The 16,548-nt window shown below is 40.1% G+C and overlaps 1 protein-coding gene across 3 annotated transcripts in view; it reads left to right on the forward strand.

The window, feature by feature from the left end:
- The window catches only part of LOC134538815 (probable cytochrome P450 49a1), a 123,224-nt gene that overhangs the window by 57,886 nt on the left and 48,790 nt on the right, over positions 1-16,548 (forward strand). For all 3 annotated transcript variants that reach the window (XR_010076213.1, XM_063380319.1, XM_063380320.1), the window contains exons 7-10: positions 1,444-1,600; positions 4,650-4,819; positions 5,744-5,822; positions 7,008-7,229. Coding sequence is in view for 2 of the 3 variants with exons in the window: in XM_063380319.1 (XP_063236389.1) it covers positions 1,444-1,600; positions 4,650-4,819; positions 5,744-5,822; positions 7,008-7,229 (628 nt within the window). In the remaining variant the exon portion in view is untranslated. The remainder of the gene's footprint in view (positions 1-1,443; positions 1,601-4,649; positions 4,820-5,743; positions 5,823-7,007; positions 7,230-16,548) is intronic.

Consider the following 16,548-nt stretch of genomic DNA (forward strand, 5'->3'; position numbering starts at 1 on the left):
CACACACAGAACCACACACAGACACACACAGACAAACAGACACACAGACACACAGAGAGAGAGCAAGAGGAGCTTCAGGAAAGACATCCTAGTGGTGACTGCTCACGAAACGCATTTAATAATTCACCGAGGATCGAAAAATACTTTCGACGTGAATACGTCTTTAAAATTCCTTCCATGGTGGGAGGCAACTAAAAAAAAAATTGATAACCAAATCGGGGGTTACAGTCTGGTGTTGCAGCTACATATCTGTCATCTCTATCCAGAATTTAATTACACCGATGGATAGCTAAAGGATCATATAATTCGTCACGCTAAGTGAGGACTGTGACTCATCGCGCGTGGTGGAGGGGGAAGGCCATTTTGCTTGCGTTTCGAGATTTCCATTTAGTATAACGCTTGACTCGGAGAAGCATCTACGTTCGTTTAGGTTTCAATCGTCAGCTCTTGTCAAAATCTATCGATTGGGTGTATAAATATTAGCGTAAACTAGTTGCAAATAATATATATGGTGCTGAAATAGAAACATGTGTATTTTATATTTTGTATAGAAAATATTACCTGTTACGTACACGTATTCACGTACTACACACGGCCTGTCCATGACACAGCCACATCCCAATTTTTATTTCGGATAGAGGTTTTAAACTGTATTTTTAGAAGAGTTAAAGGGGCTAAAAGGAGTATTTTCAGAGTAACTTTTAGGGGTAAAACAACCGGTACAGATTCTTGAAAGCACTTGAGGAACTTGCAGTACACATTTATCTTCATTTGTTCGCCATATAATGTTACGGTCACCGCTCAAATTTCACAGTTGTCCTATGACGACGAGAAGACTGCGCGCCAGTCCAGAGGCGACACAAAACAGCACAGTTGGACTCACTTTTACTAAGTAATTAGTCGTCAAGTAGATAAATAACATTACTAACATAAAACTTTGTACTAGAACCTCTATACCAACTTTTTTTGCCAGTAGTTATGGGCCCGCCCAACAGATAGCGACACGTGTCGCCAGGGGCGTAGCCAGGGGGGGGGTTAGGGGTTCAAACCCCCCCCCCCCCTTAGCACCAAATATTTTATTAATTTCTTATTCATCACTCAAACAAATTTCATATAAAAATCAATAAAAATTTTACCATTACAATATTTAAATTTAAATACCGAAAACTGCTAAAATAGCACTATTTTACACCTTAAAATCCAAATTTTCCCGGGGGAGGACGGACCCCCCGCTTTAATACGTAGGTGGAGGGGGGGGGGCGGCGTGCGCATGCTTCTTAACACCCCCCATACACAAATCCTGTCTACGCCACTGCGTGTCGCGCGGAACATGGTTTCAGTTTCCAGTGTAAGAGTCGCACTTCTGTATCTTCCTCCTTGTTCTGCGGTTCCGTGCACTGACGCTGGGAACTGTGAGAGGCAGTGCATTCCGTTTCCTCGCAGGCTGTGCATGAAGCACATCGGCGCGGCGACAGCGCGCCTGGCGGCTGGGGGAGGCGACAGCGAAGAGTCCATCCTGCAGCAGGTGCTGGCGCGGTGCGGCGACCCCAAGATGGCGGCCGTGCTCGCCATGGACCTCTTCCTCGTCGGCGTGGACACGGTACTGCGCATGCGCGCGGCTGACTTCATCTCCTCGTATGGTTCCGTGGCGGTGCTGCTCAGATCCCACAGAGGGGGCTGGCTCTGCAGGAGGTCTGTGGGTTCACGGCGGAGCTGGGGGGCCGAAGTTGGGATGGGTCTCCTCAACCTCTCGACCTAGCCGTGCGCTCTCCAGTAACATGCCGCGATTGGAAATGGCGAATCTATTCCCCGGTTCTGGGCACTGGTAACAGTGTCTGGCATGTAAAAGACCCATCTTTCTCCTAACCAGGACAACGCCCTAACTGGATCAAATGCCTGGGGGAGTACTGATGTCTTCCTCTCCTCGTGCCGTAACACCGACAACTGCAGTGGTTGCATTAGAGTAGCCACATGCACATTCAATTCAAAGTCACGGCAATAGTAATAACTTTATTTAAAAGTGGCATCCAGTAAGTAAGTAAGTAGTAGCTTGCCTATAGGGTTGTAACTTGATGTAAGCTTTTCGACATACGCCATTGCTAAGCATATGTATGACTGTAGAAGAAAACTACAATAAACCCAAAAGACAAAAAACACAAATTAAGCAACAAATTGCTGTTGTCAACAGGATATAAACACCACATAATATTTGTGTTTTTGTCTTTTGGTTTTTTTTGTAGTTTTCTTCTACAAACATACATGTGCTTAGCAATGGCGTATGTCCAAAAGCTTACATCAAGTTATGGACTCCCATTGCACAAATCTTTCAAAGATAATATAGGGTTGTAGCCGCGTCCTGTAGGTAACTGCTTCCTGATGATGGTGACAGCAATGTCGACCGAAACGTCGGTGAATTATTCGCCAAGGACGCGGCTACAACCCAGAGGCCAAGCTACTTCAGACAATGGCCGTGAAAGCCTGCGAACATTAAGTAAGTAAGTAGTTTACCGACACAAAAAATAAATACATTAAAATGACGCGTAGCATGCAAGGCTGCCCGTAATACAATGTGAATCATTCATTTCGTGTTCCAGACGTATCGGCTCTTCCTTTCACTTTGTCTGGAAATTGTCAGGGGAATCTCAAAGAAATCCTGATTTTCTACAGCATAATTCTCATCCTATCTATGGTCTGAGGAGGAAGGTTCTTTCTAGTTCACTTTATATCTATCTGTGGCAACTGAGTACATCAAAACAATAGACGAATGTTTACATCTTGAACCTAAACGTAATACATGAACACGTGAAAAAAAATTAGAAGAATTAATTTTGTACCGTAGAAGAACCTTATTTGTGAAGGATGATTTCAATGGCATTAATAGTTTAGACATAAAATAAACTACACACGGTCCTGAAACACTCAGAATGTATAAAGCCCTATGAGGGATACAGTTTCTTGTAGTCTAATACAGTCTGATGTTTTCGGGGTTTAAGTCACTTATCTTGGGACAGGTCGCAAATCAGCAATTCGTTTCAGCGCCCGACGATAGGTAATCCTTCTAACTTTCCAGTGATTTACAAATCAGTAAAATACTTTCTGAAGTATCCGGCGTTGCCCGGGCTAAACGCATCATAATATAAGGAGCATCACGACCGAGTTTCGATTCTATAGGACATACACAAGGGCATACACTCGGAACGAATGGGGCAATGGAGGGGTAAAACTGCCCCCCCCCCCATCTTCTCCAAATCCTAAAAATTGTATACTAATTAAATTTTGTTTCGTTGCCACGTTCTAAATTGATGTTTGGTTTCACGAGTCTTTTAGCTTGGTTTACCTGATTGTCTTACCCATGATCGGCACCCGGATGACACGCTTCGCGTATTATTGCCTTGTTTGTAGAACCCTAACATTAGGGTGTGTAGAAGCATTCATTATTGTTGTACCTTAATAAATTTGCCTTGCCTTTGAAATGGTTTTCAATGTCAATGTCAATGTCAATGTTGAAACACATAGGGGAACTAACGCTTTTCACATTGTTCCTACATGAAAGGACTAATTAGTACTTCTGTTTGTATTTTATCCCCTTCGCCGCCTGGAGCTTTTGTACGCTTCAAATTTTATCAAAATTTATAATTCTCATTGAAAAGAAAATAGCAAGCGATGATTGAAATCTTGTGCACGCTCCTGCCGGATGGTACAGTAAGATAGTTGCCTGAGTCCGTCACGTCTCTGGGACAGTCGGAGAACCCAGAGTGCCCGTGATCCGAGCGTGTATTGTGTGATCAGACTGGCCTTATCGGAGTGTGACCAGCCTATCCTGATCGGAGTGTGACCATGCTAGCTGATCGGAGTGTGACCATGCTAGCTGATATGAGTGTGACCATGCTAGCTGATATGAGTGTGACCATGCTAGCTGATATGAGTGTGACCATGCTAGCTGATATGAGTGTGACCATGCTAGCTGATATGAGTGTGACCATGCTAGCTGATATGAGTGTGACCATGCTAGCTGATATGAGTGTGACCAGACTGGCCTGATATGAGTGTGACCAGGCTGGCCTGACAGGAGTGTGACTAGACTGGCCTGATAGGAGTGTGACCAGGTTAGCCTGATAGGAGTGTGACCAGGTTATCCTGACAGGAGTGTGACCAGGCTGGCCTGATCGGAGCGTGACCGGGCTGGCCTGATCGGAGCGTGACCAGGTTATCCTGACAGGAGTGTGACCAGGCTGGCCTGATCGGAGCGTGACCGGGCTGGCCTGATCGGAGCGTGACCAGGTTATCCTGACAGGAGTGTGACCAGGCTGGCCTGATCGGAGCGTGACCGGGCTGGCCTGATCGGAGCGTGACTGGGCTGGCCTGATCGGAGCGTGACCGGGCTGGCCTGATCGGAGCGTGACCAGGTTATCCTGACAGGAGTGTGACCAGGCTGGCCTGATCGGAGCGTGACCGGGCTGGCCTGATCGGAGCGTGACCAGGTTATCCTGACAGGAGTGTGACCAGGCTGGCCTGATCGGAGCGTGACCGGGCTGGCCTGATCGGAGCGTGACCGGGCTGGCCTGATCGGAGCGTGACCGGGCTGGCCTGATCGGAGCGTGACCGGGCTGGCCTGTTCGGAGTGTGACGACTACCGTGCCTTGCCGCAGACGTCCGTGGCGGTGACCTCGACCATGTACCAGCTGAGTCGCAACCCGCGGCAGCAGGAGAGGCTTCACCGGGAGCTGCGCGCTGTCCTCCCCTCCGCCGACACCTCCCTGGACTGGGACAGCCTGCAGGCTGTGCCCTTCCTGCGCGCCTGCCTCAAGGAGACTCTCAGGTGCGGGCGGGGTCACGTGGTTCTCAGTAGTGCCACTGGCGTAACTGTCCTGCCACTCTCACTGTTTTAAACTAACAGTACTGATGTTTTGCAAATGGCTGTAATTGTTACTGCTATTTTGAACTTTCATATGTAGGGACCGGAAAAATTCGCGGATTCAGTGACCTCTAGGATAGTCTCCATTATCCTCTGCATTTCTCAAGTAAACACGTGTGTTCATTGGGTACTAAATTGTGAGGCGTCTCCACTGGGTAGCTTGTGATTCGACGCTTCTTTGGTCGATAGTCTCTCATTGGCCCAGAGACCTCCAGTTAAACTGCGAGCAAATAGCAGAACCAGCAGAATTGTACACATGTTTTAATTTCAGCCTATCACGAAATGAATCCGCGAATTTTCCGGTCTCTATTTATATGTCAGACAAGCTACACAGCATTGGCCATAAAGGCTTATTTCACAATAATTGTACACCGTGATGCCCCTGACAGCGATGACATTTTTCAGGGATTATTTATTCATGACTTTTCTACAGGGATAGTCAACACGGATGTTTCACAAGTGAAAAACCTTGGTGGACTTTCCAATAGCCAGTGCATAAACTTGACTCTCTCCCGTATCCCTATTTATATGTATATGCCAACTTACTGTTAACTTTTATCTTGACAAATTTAATTACCTGGAAAACATTTTGTGACCATTAGAAACGCACAGCCAAGTAAGCTTAACTATCATGTCATAAAGTCTGACTGGATATTACACAGGAATAAATTTTTAATTGAAATTGTTTTACGGTAATATATTTAATTGAATGGCCCCAACTATGACGAACTGAGCATTAAAATGCCTAGAGAAAAATTTTAATATCTACTTTCAGCCTTCGGTTTGTAATTCAAAACATGTAAACATATGTTTGCATTATGTTTTAAGGATGTACCCCGTCATCATTGGAAACGGGAGAAGTCTACAATCTGACATGACGATAGGAGGGTACACAATACCTAAAGGCGTAAGTATTAGTGTAATTTATTATTTATTTAATCAATAAATTGGTCGTACATATCATAATTATGTTCTAAGTTTATCTGTGAGATGGTTGGTTTGAACAGTTTTACATCTGTACCTACCACATGTTTTGTGTTTTAGTTTACTGTCGTGGTTTTATATATTTCTTAAGTTCATTGAGGCATTATGGAGTTATCCATTCTTATTTTCAATACTCATCGTTCACCCCGAAGTACACTGATGTCACTGAGGTTGGGAAAAGCTGTTAAGAATATTAAATAACCACTAATCTGGCACGTCCAATTCACCGCTCCCCATTTTATTCGTTGAAATCACCCCCCTCGCCACAAAAAGCCCTATTTTGGATTATACTCACAGTCTGAAGACATGTGGTTATTATTGTAAGATTTTTCAAGGTGCTAAAATATCAAATACATTCCTAATAAGCTTTCAATTGAAACAGACAAACAAAGGGCTATGTTCATGTTTAAATTTGTACCGTTATCATTCCAAATTTAATTGGCTGGTAATGTATACCATGTGTATAACTATCAGTAAAACTATGTCTCGCCCTGAGTTTATCCTATTGGCTCTGAAGATGTTTTACTTAAAAAAAAAATGGTTGTCTATAGAGTCGGTTTACGGTTGATAGTTTAACGTGATAAAGTCATAACAAAACATTGATGAAATTATTCCATATTTTTATGAATAAAATTGAATTATCGCTATTTTGTATGGATTCAAAGAAGGAGTGAAATGAAATCTACAATTTAATTGATGAATTTACTTTTATTTGAACTCATTAATTCGAATATGTTTATTACTTTAACGAAGAGATTATTTTTAACTATAACTTCTTCCAATCTGTGTTATTCTGTTAAGGATAGGACGATGATAGGAAAAATAGGAAACGAATGGGAGTGTTTCAAGTTAAATGTGCCTCGAGAAAGTCAAATCGATGGTTGTTCCAATCGAGTGGAAGAGGAGATAGATGCGGCGCAAGCGTACAATGAGCGTAATGGGACGAGTCATCCTTTTTCGTGCGTGCAGCCGGCGTTCATCGATTTATTAGACGTTGTCACGTCAAAATGTGTAAGTCGGGTGCCTACTCGTGGTCAGAATAATGTATGTTTGTGATCTCGGGTAATGTCTACCACGTGTCCATGGTTTGTGATGTGTTCCCGGGCAGACTCACGTGATATTCTCGCACCTGGTGATGGGCAACTCCGAGCGCTACTTCACACGACCTGGGGAGTTCATGCCGGAGCGCTGGCTCAAGGCGGCGGAGGTAGGCTGTCCCTGGGGCGACTCCAGGGCGCATCCCTTCGCGTCGCTGCCCTTCGGCTTCGGGCGGCGCATGTGCCTGGGGCGGCGCTTCGCCGAGGCGGAGCTGCTCATCCTGCTGGCCAAGGTGCGTGTGCTTGCGCTGCTTCGAGCTGCTTCGAGCTGCTTCAAGCTGCTTCGAGCTGCTTCCAGCTGCTTCCAGCTGCTTCCAGCTGCTTCAAGCTGCTTCCAGCTGCTTCCAGCTGCTTCAAGCTGCTTCCAGCTGCTTCCAGCTGCTTCCAGCTGCTTCAAGCTGCTTCCAGCTGCTTCCAGCTGCTTCCAGCTGCTTCAAGCTGCTTCCAGCTGCTTCCAGCTGCTTCAAGCTGCTTCCAGCTGCTTCCAGCTGCTTCAAGCTGCTTCCAGCTGCTTCCAGCTGCTTCGAGCTGCTTCAAGCTGCTTCCAGCTGCTTCCAGCTGCTTCCAGCTGCTTCCAGCTGCTTCCAGCTGCTTCCAGCTGCTTCAAGCTGCTTCCAGCTGCTTCAAGCTGCTTCCAGCTGCTTCCAGCTGCTTCCAGCTGCTTCCAGCTGCTTCCAGCTGCTTCAAGCTGCTTCCAGCTGCTTCCAGCTGCTTCAAGCTGCTTCCAGCTGCTTCCAGCTGCTTCAAGCTGCTTCCAGCTGCTTCCAGCTGCTTCCAGCTGCTTCCAGCTGCTTCCAGCTGCTTCCAGCTGCTTCAAGCTGCTTCCAGCTGCTTCCAGCTGCTTCAAGCTGCTTCCAGCTGCTTCCAGCTGCTTCGAGCTGCTTCAAGCTGCTTCGAGCTGCTTCCAGCTGCTTCCAGCTGCTTCCAGCTGCTTCAAGCTGCTTCCAGCTGCTTCCAGCTGCTTCAAGCTGCTTCGAGTGGCTGGCGGCAGGCAGGAGGCGTGAAGGGGCACCCCTTGTTTCGGGCCGTGGTCTTATATTCTCCTTTGGTTATTTTGTAAGGTTTTTGAATGGCTTTAACTCCACTTATATATATATATATGCACACACATACATTTATACACACACCCATGGGTGTATATATATGTATATATGTGTCCACTTATATATATATATATATATATGCACACACATATATATATATATGCACACACATACATATATACACACACCCATGGGTGTATATATATGTATATATGTGTGTGCGTGTGTTTGGAAATGAGCGAACAATTTTTTTTTGGTTGTAATATAATAAGTATTTTTTGTTGTAAAATTATAATTTTAATGAAATGGTGTCATGCCAAAAATTTAAAAATTTCAAATAGTTTGATTATTGATATTAACAATATATTTTATTTACTTGTATAATAGTAGAAAATTAAAATAAATAATAATAACATTACATAAAATCTAGGATAGAAAATATATCACGGAACATATATAATTTTTTTTCGAATTAAAAGATAAGACTGCTAGCTTCATTATAATATTGTTAAAACTATTAATTTTTTTCAAATTTTGGATTTTTTATAATTATCGTAACAAATGCAAGATTTTTCAAACAATTTATAAAATTAAATGTTCTAAAAAAATTATAACCTAATCAGAGCCAGCAGCATTTTATTTGAATCTTTAAAGTTTTCCTAACCCAGGAATGTAAAAAAAAAATTGCAGTTATTTATTAGACAATCAAATATAATTAATAAAAACCATTTACAAATCACACCATGCTTAACACAAATATAAAGTTGTTTGGTTGTGCACAGTGTTTCGTCAACACGAATTCATAGTCATAATATTTGGTTTTTAGATTTTTGTATCTAAATTTTGCTACGTACTTTAATTATATGACTGTGTAAGCCATCCTAATAATTCTCCTATGAATATAGACTAAAATTTATGACTACGAGCTACGACTCGTGTTAACCAGCTAAACTCTTGGCTTATTCACCCTGTAAGGTTTTTAGAAATATTTTTAAAATGGGAATACAGAAGTTAATTTACATGAGTTTGGGAAACATATTGAATTAAATTCCAGGGTGTGGTCACAACAAAGTTAGTACTGCAAAAAATTTTAATTTTTAATATTTGTATGACTATTACTAAAAGCATATATTTTACGCAAAAGTTAACAACCAAATATATTTTTCAACGCTTATTAATGAAGTGAATCTTAGTTAAAAATTATAAAAACAATATTGACGTATTAATGCAACACTAAGGTAAGAGCCGAACATTAGAAAATGTAATATGTAGCTTTTTTTTCTACCCGCGCAGAAAACAGTCCCGAATTTTAACTGCTTGCTAGCTAGTAGAACTGTCAAAACAATAATACTTACAGTTCTTCATGAAGGGAATCCGAATATAGTAACACGCTGTATATTTGCGAGTTTTATGGCAAATGATAGTTTATTGATTTTGAATCATGCACTTAAATTTTCTTTGTGGTAGACAACAAACATAAATTTTAAAATTTAATCGAATGCGTAAATACGTTTGTATTCAAAATGCATGGAATTGTAAGTTTATTAGCATTTCGTAAGCCAATGATTGTTAGATGCCCAGAGGACGAACATAATTTTACGGTATTTTAAATTATATAAAAGGAAAACTTAAAAAAAAAAAACGATTTAAATTAACACTGTAAGTTCAAAGCTGCATGAAATTTGGTGTAGTCTGTGCTTGACAAATTGTTTTCCCTATCAGGAGTTTTACATTTAAGATAACATTCATCCAGGTTTAATAGTAATTTCTTCCAACCAAAACATTGTTGCTCATAGTGGGTTGTTGAACATTGTTGTGTAAGGAAAGGTGGCGAAAATTTATTGTATTTTTATGTTTTTTATGCAACACAATATTTTCAGATTCAATTACGATATTTTTCATTTATATTACGTAGTTTTAATCAGTTAGATTAATATTACTGAAAAGTAATTTTAACATCTAATGCTTGATGGATATATAAGTGCATTTTTAAGGATTTATTTTAAAATAATTGAAGTTTATGAAGAACACAAAAGAAATTGACTTGATGTAAGCTTTTGGACATCATGTCATGCACTCCCATTGCACAAATCTTTAAAAGATATTACAAAGGAAATTTTGAAATCGCCGCAAATTAAATTTCTTCGCATTAAAATTTTATCTTGTAACGTATTTTAAAAAGTGTTTGTAAACGTTATTCTTTTTTTAACAAATATGTGTGGCCGGCAGGGCCACATTTTTACTTGTAATTTATTTTTGTTGCTGGTCTCTAGTTTTATATGGTTTTTTATTTCACGTATTTTTACGCCTTTTTTAATTAATGTTAATTTATCTGTAAATTTTTTTAATTATATTTGTTTCTGTTAATTAGTTATATGCCGTTTGGTAGCTATCGATTATGAGTTTAAGAACATCGATTGTGTTTCACGTAAATACCACTTGGCGAGCGCCCGGCGGTTGGCTGATGACGTCAGACATTCGGCTTGCCGGGAAGAAAAAATCAGCTGGGCCGGCGAGAGTGGGTGCCGAGCGACCGTCGAGGGTGAGAGCCATGTGACGGCGCGGACTGGTGTGCCGGACGGCAACGGGCGACGAAGAGTATTGGGATGGAGGCTCCACGCTGGGTGACAGGGCAAGGGATTGCCCTGTGATACTGAACTTATCAAGGTAAAGAGAGGCCGCAATTTTGATTTTTACCCTCGTGGTGCTGCAGTGGTTTTTGGCAAACCTAGTGAACTGTGTATTTTCCCATACTAAATTTTATTTGGACGGAACTTTTGTTAGCCAGTTTGGTGAAGAGGCCCATTTGTTTTCACACGTTGTTCCAGTGTGGGATTTTTTTAAAAAAAAGGTCGCCCGTTTGCCTGTAGTTGTAATAAAAGTATAAGTTTGGAAGAAACGAACATTTTGCAATTTGTTTTTGAGACTTTGTCTTCGGAATTGGCATACTTAAAGTTGCATTTAGCTAATATATCAGCTTGTGCAGTATTATTAAAAGTATGCGATCGGTATTGGACTACATGCGCAGCCTGATGTTGGTTGGTGCGGCCATTCTACGTTTTTATGAAATCATTGGCAAGTTAATAAAGAAGTAAGACTTTGTTTGAAGTATATAATAAAAACTTCGGGGGTAACATAGTTATGTTACGTGAAGAGTTTTTGCTACATTTCCCTTAAAAAAAAAAAAAAAATAAGATAATTTTTTTTTGGTCATCGTTCACGCCTTTGTGAATTCGTACCTATGGCCCGGCGTGGCATTAGACTCTGGAGTTGGTGAGGAAGGTCAGGAAGCCAGCGCACGCCTAGGATATTAACTTTGTTTTTTTGGCAAGTCTTTAGCAACGAACATCTGAAGAAAGACTAAACCGTTGATTGAGAGTTTAAGAACTTTATTTAAATAATTTGTTTGTACTTCAGTATTATTTTTGTAGATTTTTTATATATTTGTATTGATTGTCTTGTTTGATTTTTGGTATTAGGGCAGTCAGTAAATTTTGATATTTTATAGTGGCCACGCCTCACGCCCTTATATATTTTTATACTTGTTGTTATCAGTATTTATATTTTTACGATTTTTTAAAGGTTATTGTTAGTATCGCAAATGGGGATAAGATGCTGCCATTATTAACGTCAGCTTTTGTAACTAAGCTTGTATGGTTATGTATAGTAAAAATTATTTTTGCAAATTTCTATTTTTTAATAACATACGTCCAAAGTCTTGCCTCTTGTTTGTTTAATGGTTACTCTGCTATTATATCCTTTGAATTTTTTGGCCTGACCCCTGGGCAGTGGTGTGGGGAATTTATATTGTTTAGCTTTTTATGCCTGGTTTTAATAATTATTTTTTCCCTTCGCGCCCAGAGTGAGTCGGGGACGCAACCCCTCTTCCAATTAAGGAGGAAGAAGGGTTACAACCTGCGCCACTCTGCTTGGCAGAGACTTTGGACTTTTGCGATTTTGCTGACTTTTTTGATTTTTTTAATAATGGCAGTTTCTTGGATTTATAAACTTCCCAAAGAACAGGTTTACGCTAATTTGCAAGCAGCGGGAGTAGAGAGTGGTCTGGAGGATGACATTGATACCTTACGCAGGAAATTAAGTACCCACATTAAAGAAGGGAGGAAAAAACCTGTTGAGGAAAATGTGGAGAATTCGGAGATCAGCCAAGTAAATTCATTGAATACTGCTATGCAAAGTAAATTGCTTTTTAAGGAACTGGATAGGTTGCCATCTTTATGCTCCGGTGGGCCAAGAGATTTAATAAAGTTTTGCTTGGGGGTAGATAGTTTGAAAACTAATTGTTGTTTACAAAATGAGCAAGAATTGTTAAGGTGTATTTCGACTAAATGTAGCGGGATCGCTAGAGACGTGATTACGTCAGGTATAAATAAGTATGTTGGATGGTCGGTAGTGAAAGAGAATTTGTGGGAATATTTGTGCCCTAAGAGGGTGAAGGACGATCTAATTAAGGAATTGATTTTCCGTTTTCAACGGGAAAATGAAAGCACCTTAGAATTTATACAGGATATTAGAAATCACGTTAATGTATTTGGTCTGCAGTTAGATGATCACCGTTTTGTAGCTATTATTTTGGAAAATCTAAATCCTGCCATCAGACACGAATGCGCATTTATTGGCAGACCTAATAGTGTGGAGGAACTCAACACTTGGGCTATCCAGGTAGATAATATTTTTTACGCTAAATGTGAATTCGATAAGTGTAAAGGCAAAATCAATTTTAAACCGGTTTGTTTTAAAACGCCGGGTAATGAAAAAATTGATAAGACTGGTTTTAAGTGTAATAAGGTAGGGCATTTTGCTAAGGATTGCTCGGTTTCGGAGGTTAATAAATTGGTTTGTGGTTTTTGTGGCAAATATGGTCATTTAGAAAAATTTTGCTTTAAAAAGAAACCGGAGCAGGAAAGACACAAGACATGTTTTAGGTGTGGCAGCATGGACCATTTGATAAAAAAATGTAATCGCAAGAAAAAATTAGTTTGTGGTTTTTGTAATAAAGATGGTCATAATAGCGGGAAATGTAATTTCCGTAAGGAAGTTAAGAAATATCGATTTAACAATAAGCATAGTTTGGCGGTCATTCAGGCAAAAAGAGGTTTATGTGTCAAAGTTTGGTTGTATGATCGTGAGATAGAAGCTTTACTTGATACGGGGACTAGTTGTAGTTTCATCCAGCAGAAATTTTTGAGTAATTTGGTGCGCGATCATAAATTTTTGAAAACTAAGATCGTAAGTAGTCAAGGCATTAATGTGGCCATGGCGGACGGGCAAAAGGTTCAGGTAAAGGTGAAAGTATTTTTACATTTTAAATTGGAACATTTATCTTGGACACGTGAATTCTGGGTAATGCCCGATTTGATCCATGAAGTAGTTTTGGGAATGGATTTTTTAAATGATAGTAAGGCTATAATAGTGTGCGGCGAGAAAGTAATGAGGTTTGATTTTAATGATAAAATTAAGATAAAATTGTGGGAGAATAAAAAAAAAAGAAAGGTGGTTTGTGGTGGTATCGAAGGGTTAGAGCAAAGGTTGGGTGAGAAGGAAAAATTGCAGATACAGCAATTAAGCGAGGAATATAAGGATGTTATCACTACTAAAATTGGCAAATGTACGCTAATGCCATACAAGATCGTGCTGGTAGATGAAACCCCTATTAAATGTGTGCCGTATCAATGTGCCCCGCCTAAAATGAAAGCCTTTCGAGAAATTATTAATGATTTACTTGATAATAAGGTAATAGTCCCTTCTAAATCCAATTTTGCCTCACCGGCCTTTTTAGTAGATAAGAAAAATAAGGGCAAATATCGTTTGGTCCTTGACTATCGCCTCCTTAATGACAGGGTAAAACTAGATCCGTTTCCCATGCCTAAAGTTGAAATTGTTTTGCAATATTTGGGAAAAGCCAAGTTTTTTACGGTGCTTGATTTGAACTCGGCGTTTCATCAATGTGAATTAGAAGCAAGTAGTCAGAAATTTACCGGGTTTGTCACTCCTTGGGGGCACTTTGAATGGACTAGAGTGCCTTTTGGGGTGAATTTTGGGGCCCAATGTTTGTCACGAATTTTAGGGCACATATTACAAGAATATCAGTATAAATTTGTAATAAGTTTCTTGGATGATATTTGTGTTTTTTCAAATAGTTTTGAAGAACATATAGAACATATAAGAAAAGTACTTGAGAAACTAAAGGGAGCCGGCTTTACCGTAAATCCGGAAAAAATAGTTTGGGCCCGTAGCGAGATAAAATTTTTAGGATACATAATCCGAGAAGGTGAATTGGTCATGGACCAAGATAAGATAAACCCCATAGTTAATTTCCCGGCCCCCCGTAATGTTAAGGGAGTGATGCGCTTTTTAGGAATGCTTGGTTATTTTTCCCGTTTTATACCGAATTACGCTAACCTATGCGCGCCTTTAAATAATTTGAAAAGGAAAGATGTTAAGTTTGTATGGGGGGAAGAGGAAGAACAGGCCTTTAGGAATTTAAAGAAAGCCATAGCTCAACCCCCCATTTTAATACTTCCGGATTTTGAGCAAAAATTTATTGTGCAAGTGGACGCTTCGGGAGTAGGTCTGGGGGCGGTTTTGTTGCAAGAACGTGAGGGAGGTTTAAAACCGGTTATGTATGCTAGTAAATCCCTAAATAAGCACGAGTTAAAATACAGTGTATATGAGAAGGAAGCATTAGCGTGCATATTTGCGTTTGAGAGATTTGAGAGTTTTCTTGAACATGAGAAATTTGAATTATGGACTGACAACCAGGCTTTGACTTGGCTTTTTTCCCACCCGCGGCAACTAGGGAAAATAGGGCGGTGGATCATGCGGTTGACGCGTTTTCGTTTTGACCTCAAACATATGAAAGGACAGGATAATGTAGTGGCCGATGCCTTATCGCGCATGTTTGATGAACATGAGTTTCAGTGTAAAGACGAAATGAGAACTGAAGACAAGGAAGAATGTAACATCCTGAGGGAATTCCCTCAAGGATTTATTGATTTGCGCGAAATACAAAAAGAGGATCCTGAGACTAAAGATTTAATAACGCGTTTGGGACAGGATACTACTATAGACTTAGGAATGAAAGACGGGCTTTTGTGTTGGATGAAAGATGGAGAACATAAAGTTTTTGTTCCTAAGGGGGTAAGGAAAATGATAATGCGGTATTACCATGATTCTAATATAGGCGCGCATGGCGGAATCGAAAAAACTATAGATAAAATCTCTAAAGAATTTTTTTGGCCAGGTTTTAAAAAAGACGTAAAAGATCATGTTTTAAGCTGTGAAGATTGCCAGCGCGCTAAGCAATCTAGACATAGTAAGATAGGTAAATACTCTGTTGAAGCTCTGACTAGACCTTGGGAAAGGGTTTATTTGGACATTTTTGGGCCCCTACCTAGATCATTAGGGGGGAATAATTGCTTACTTATAGCGGTAGATGGTTTTTCTAAATTTTGTTTTTTTTTGCCTTTGCGTAATATGAAAAGCGAGAATATTATTAAGGCTTTAGAAACTAAAGTGTGGGGTTTGTTTGGTAGCCCGGAGCAAGTAGTATCAGATAATGCTACATATTTTAAGAGTAAGTGTTTTGAAGTGATGTGTTTAGATTGGGGTATAAAACATATTACTACCAGCCCCTATTATCCCAACCCTAATTTGGTTGAAAGGGTGAATAAAAATGTCAAAGTGGCCCTCACGATTTTTCATCAACGTAACCAACGGAAGTGGGACAGTGTTATCCACGTATTAAATTTAGCTTTTAACATGACCATACACAGTGGTACTAAATTCACACCATCGGAAATTTTTTTGGGCAGAAATGTACCCCATCCTTTACTAAATTGTTGGGGTTTGCGTCCAGCCCTTTTGGAAACCCGAAGCCCCCGTTTGTTGGAAAAAATGTGGGAAGAAGCAGCCGAAAATCTGCAAAAGGTTAGAAAGAAAATGAGTAAGTTTTATAATAAGGGGCGAGTGGATAATGTATTTAAAATTGGTGATGAAGTGCTATGCAGGCAATTTGTTTTGAGTGACAAAGTAGGGTATCAGAGCTCTAAGTTAGAGAATAAGTATGATGGACCGTATAAGATTGTAAAGATTTTAGGGCCGGTTACTGTCTTGTTGGAAGAAGTTGAAAGGAATAATAAGGTAAAAAAGGCCCATGTTAGTCATTTGAAAATGTTTGTAAGGCGGAGTTCCTAAAATGAATGTGGATGACCCTTTTAGGGTGAATATGGCTAAATATTTTTATTTTTATTTTATTTGGAACTTACTCTGGTTGGTTTTTTTTTATAATTTGTAGTTGTGGTTATTTTTAAAATTTTCTTTGCTGTTTAAATTTTTTTTTTGTTCAAGGCGGAGGTTGTGGCCGGCAGGGCCACATTTTTACTTGTAATTTATTTTTGTTGCTGGTCTCTAGTTTTATATGGTTTTTTATTTCACGTATTTTTACGCCTTTTTTAATTAATGTTAATTTATCTGTAAATTTTTTTAATTA

The sequence above is a fragment of the Bacillus rossius genome, chromosome 14 (genome assembly GCF_032445375.1).
Source record: "Bacillus rossius redtenbacheri isolate Brsri chromosome 14, Brsri_v3, whole genome shotgun sequence".
NCBI lineage: Eukaryota > Metazoa > Arthropoda > Insecta > Phasmatodea > Bacillidae > Bacillus > Bacillus rossius.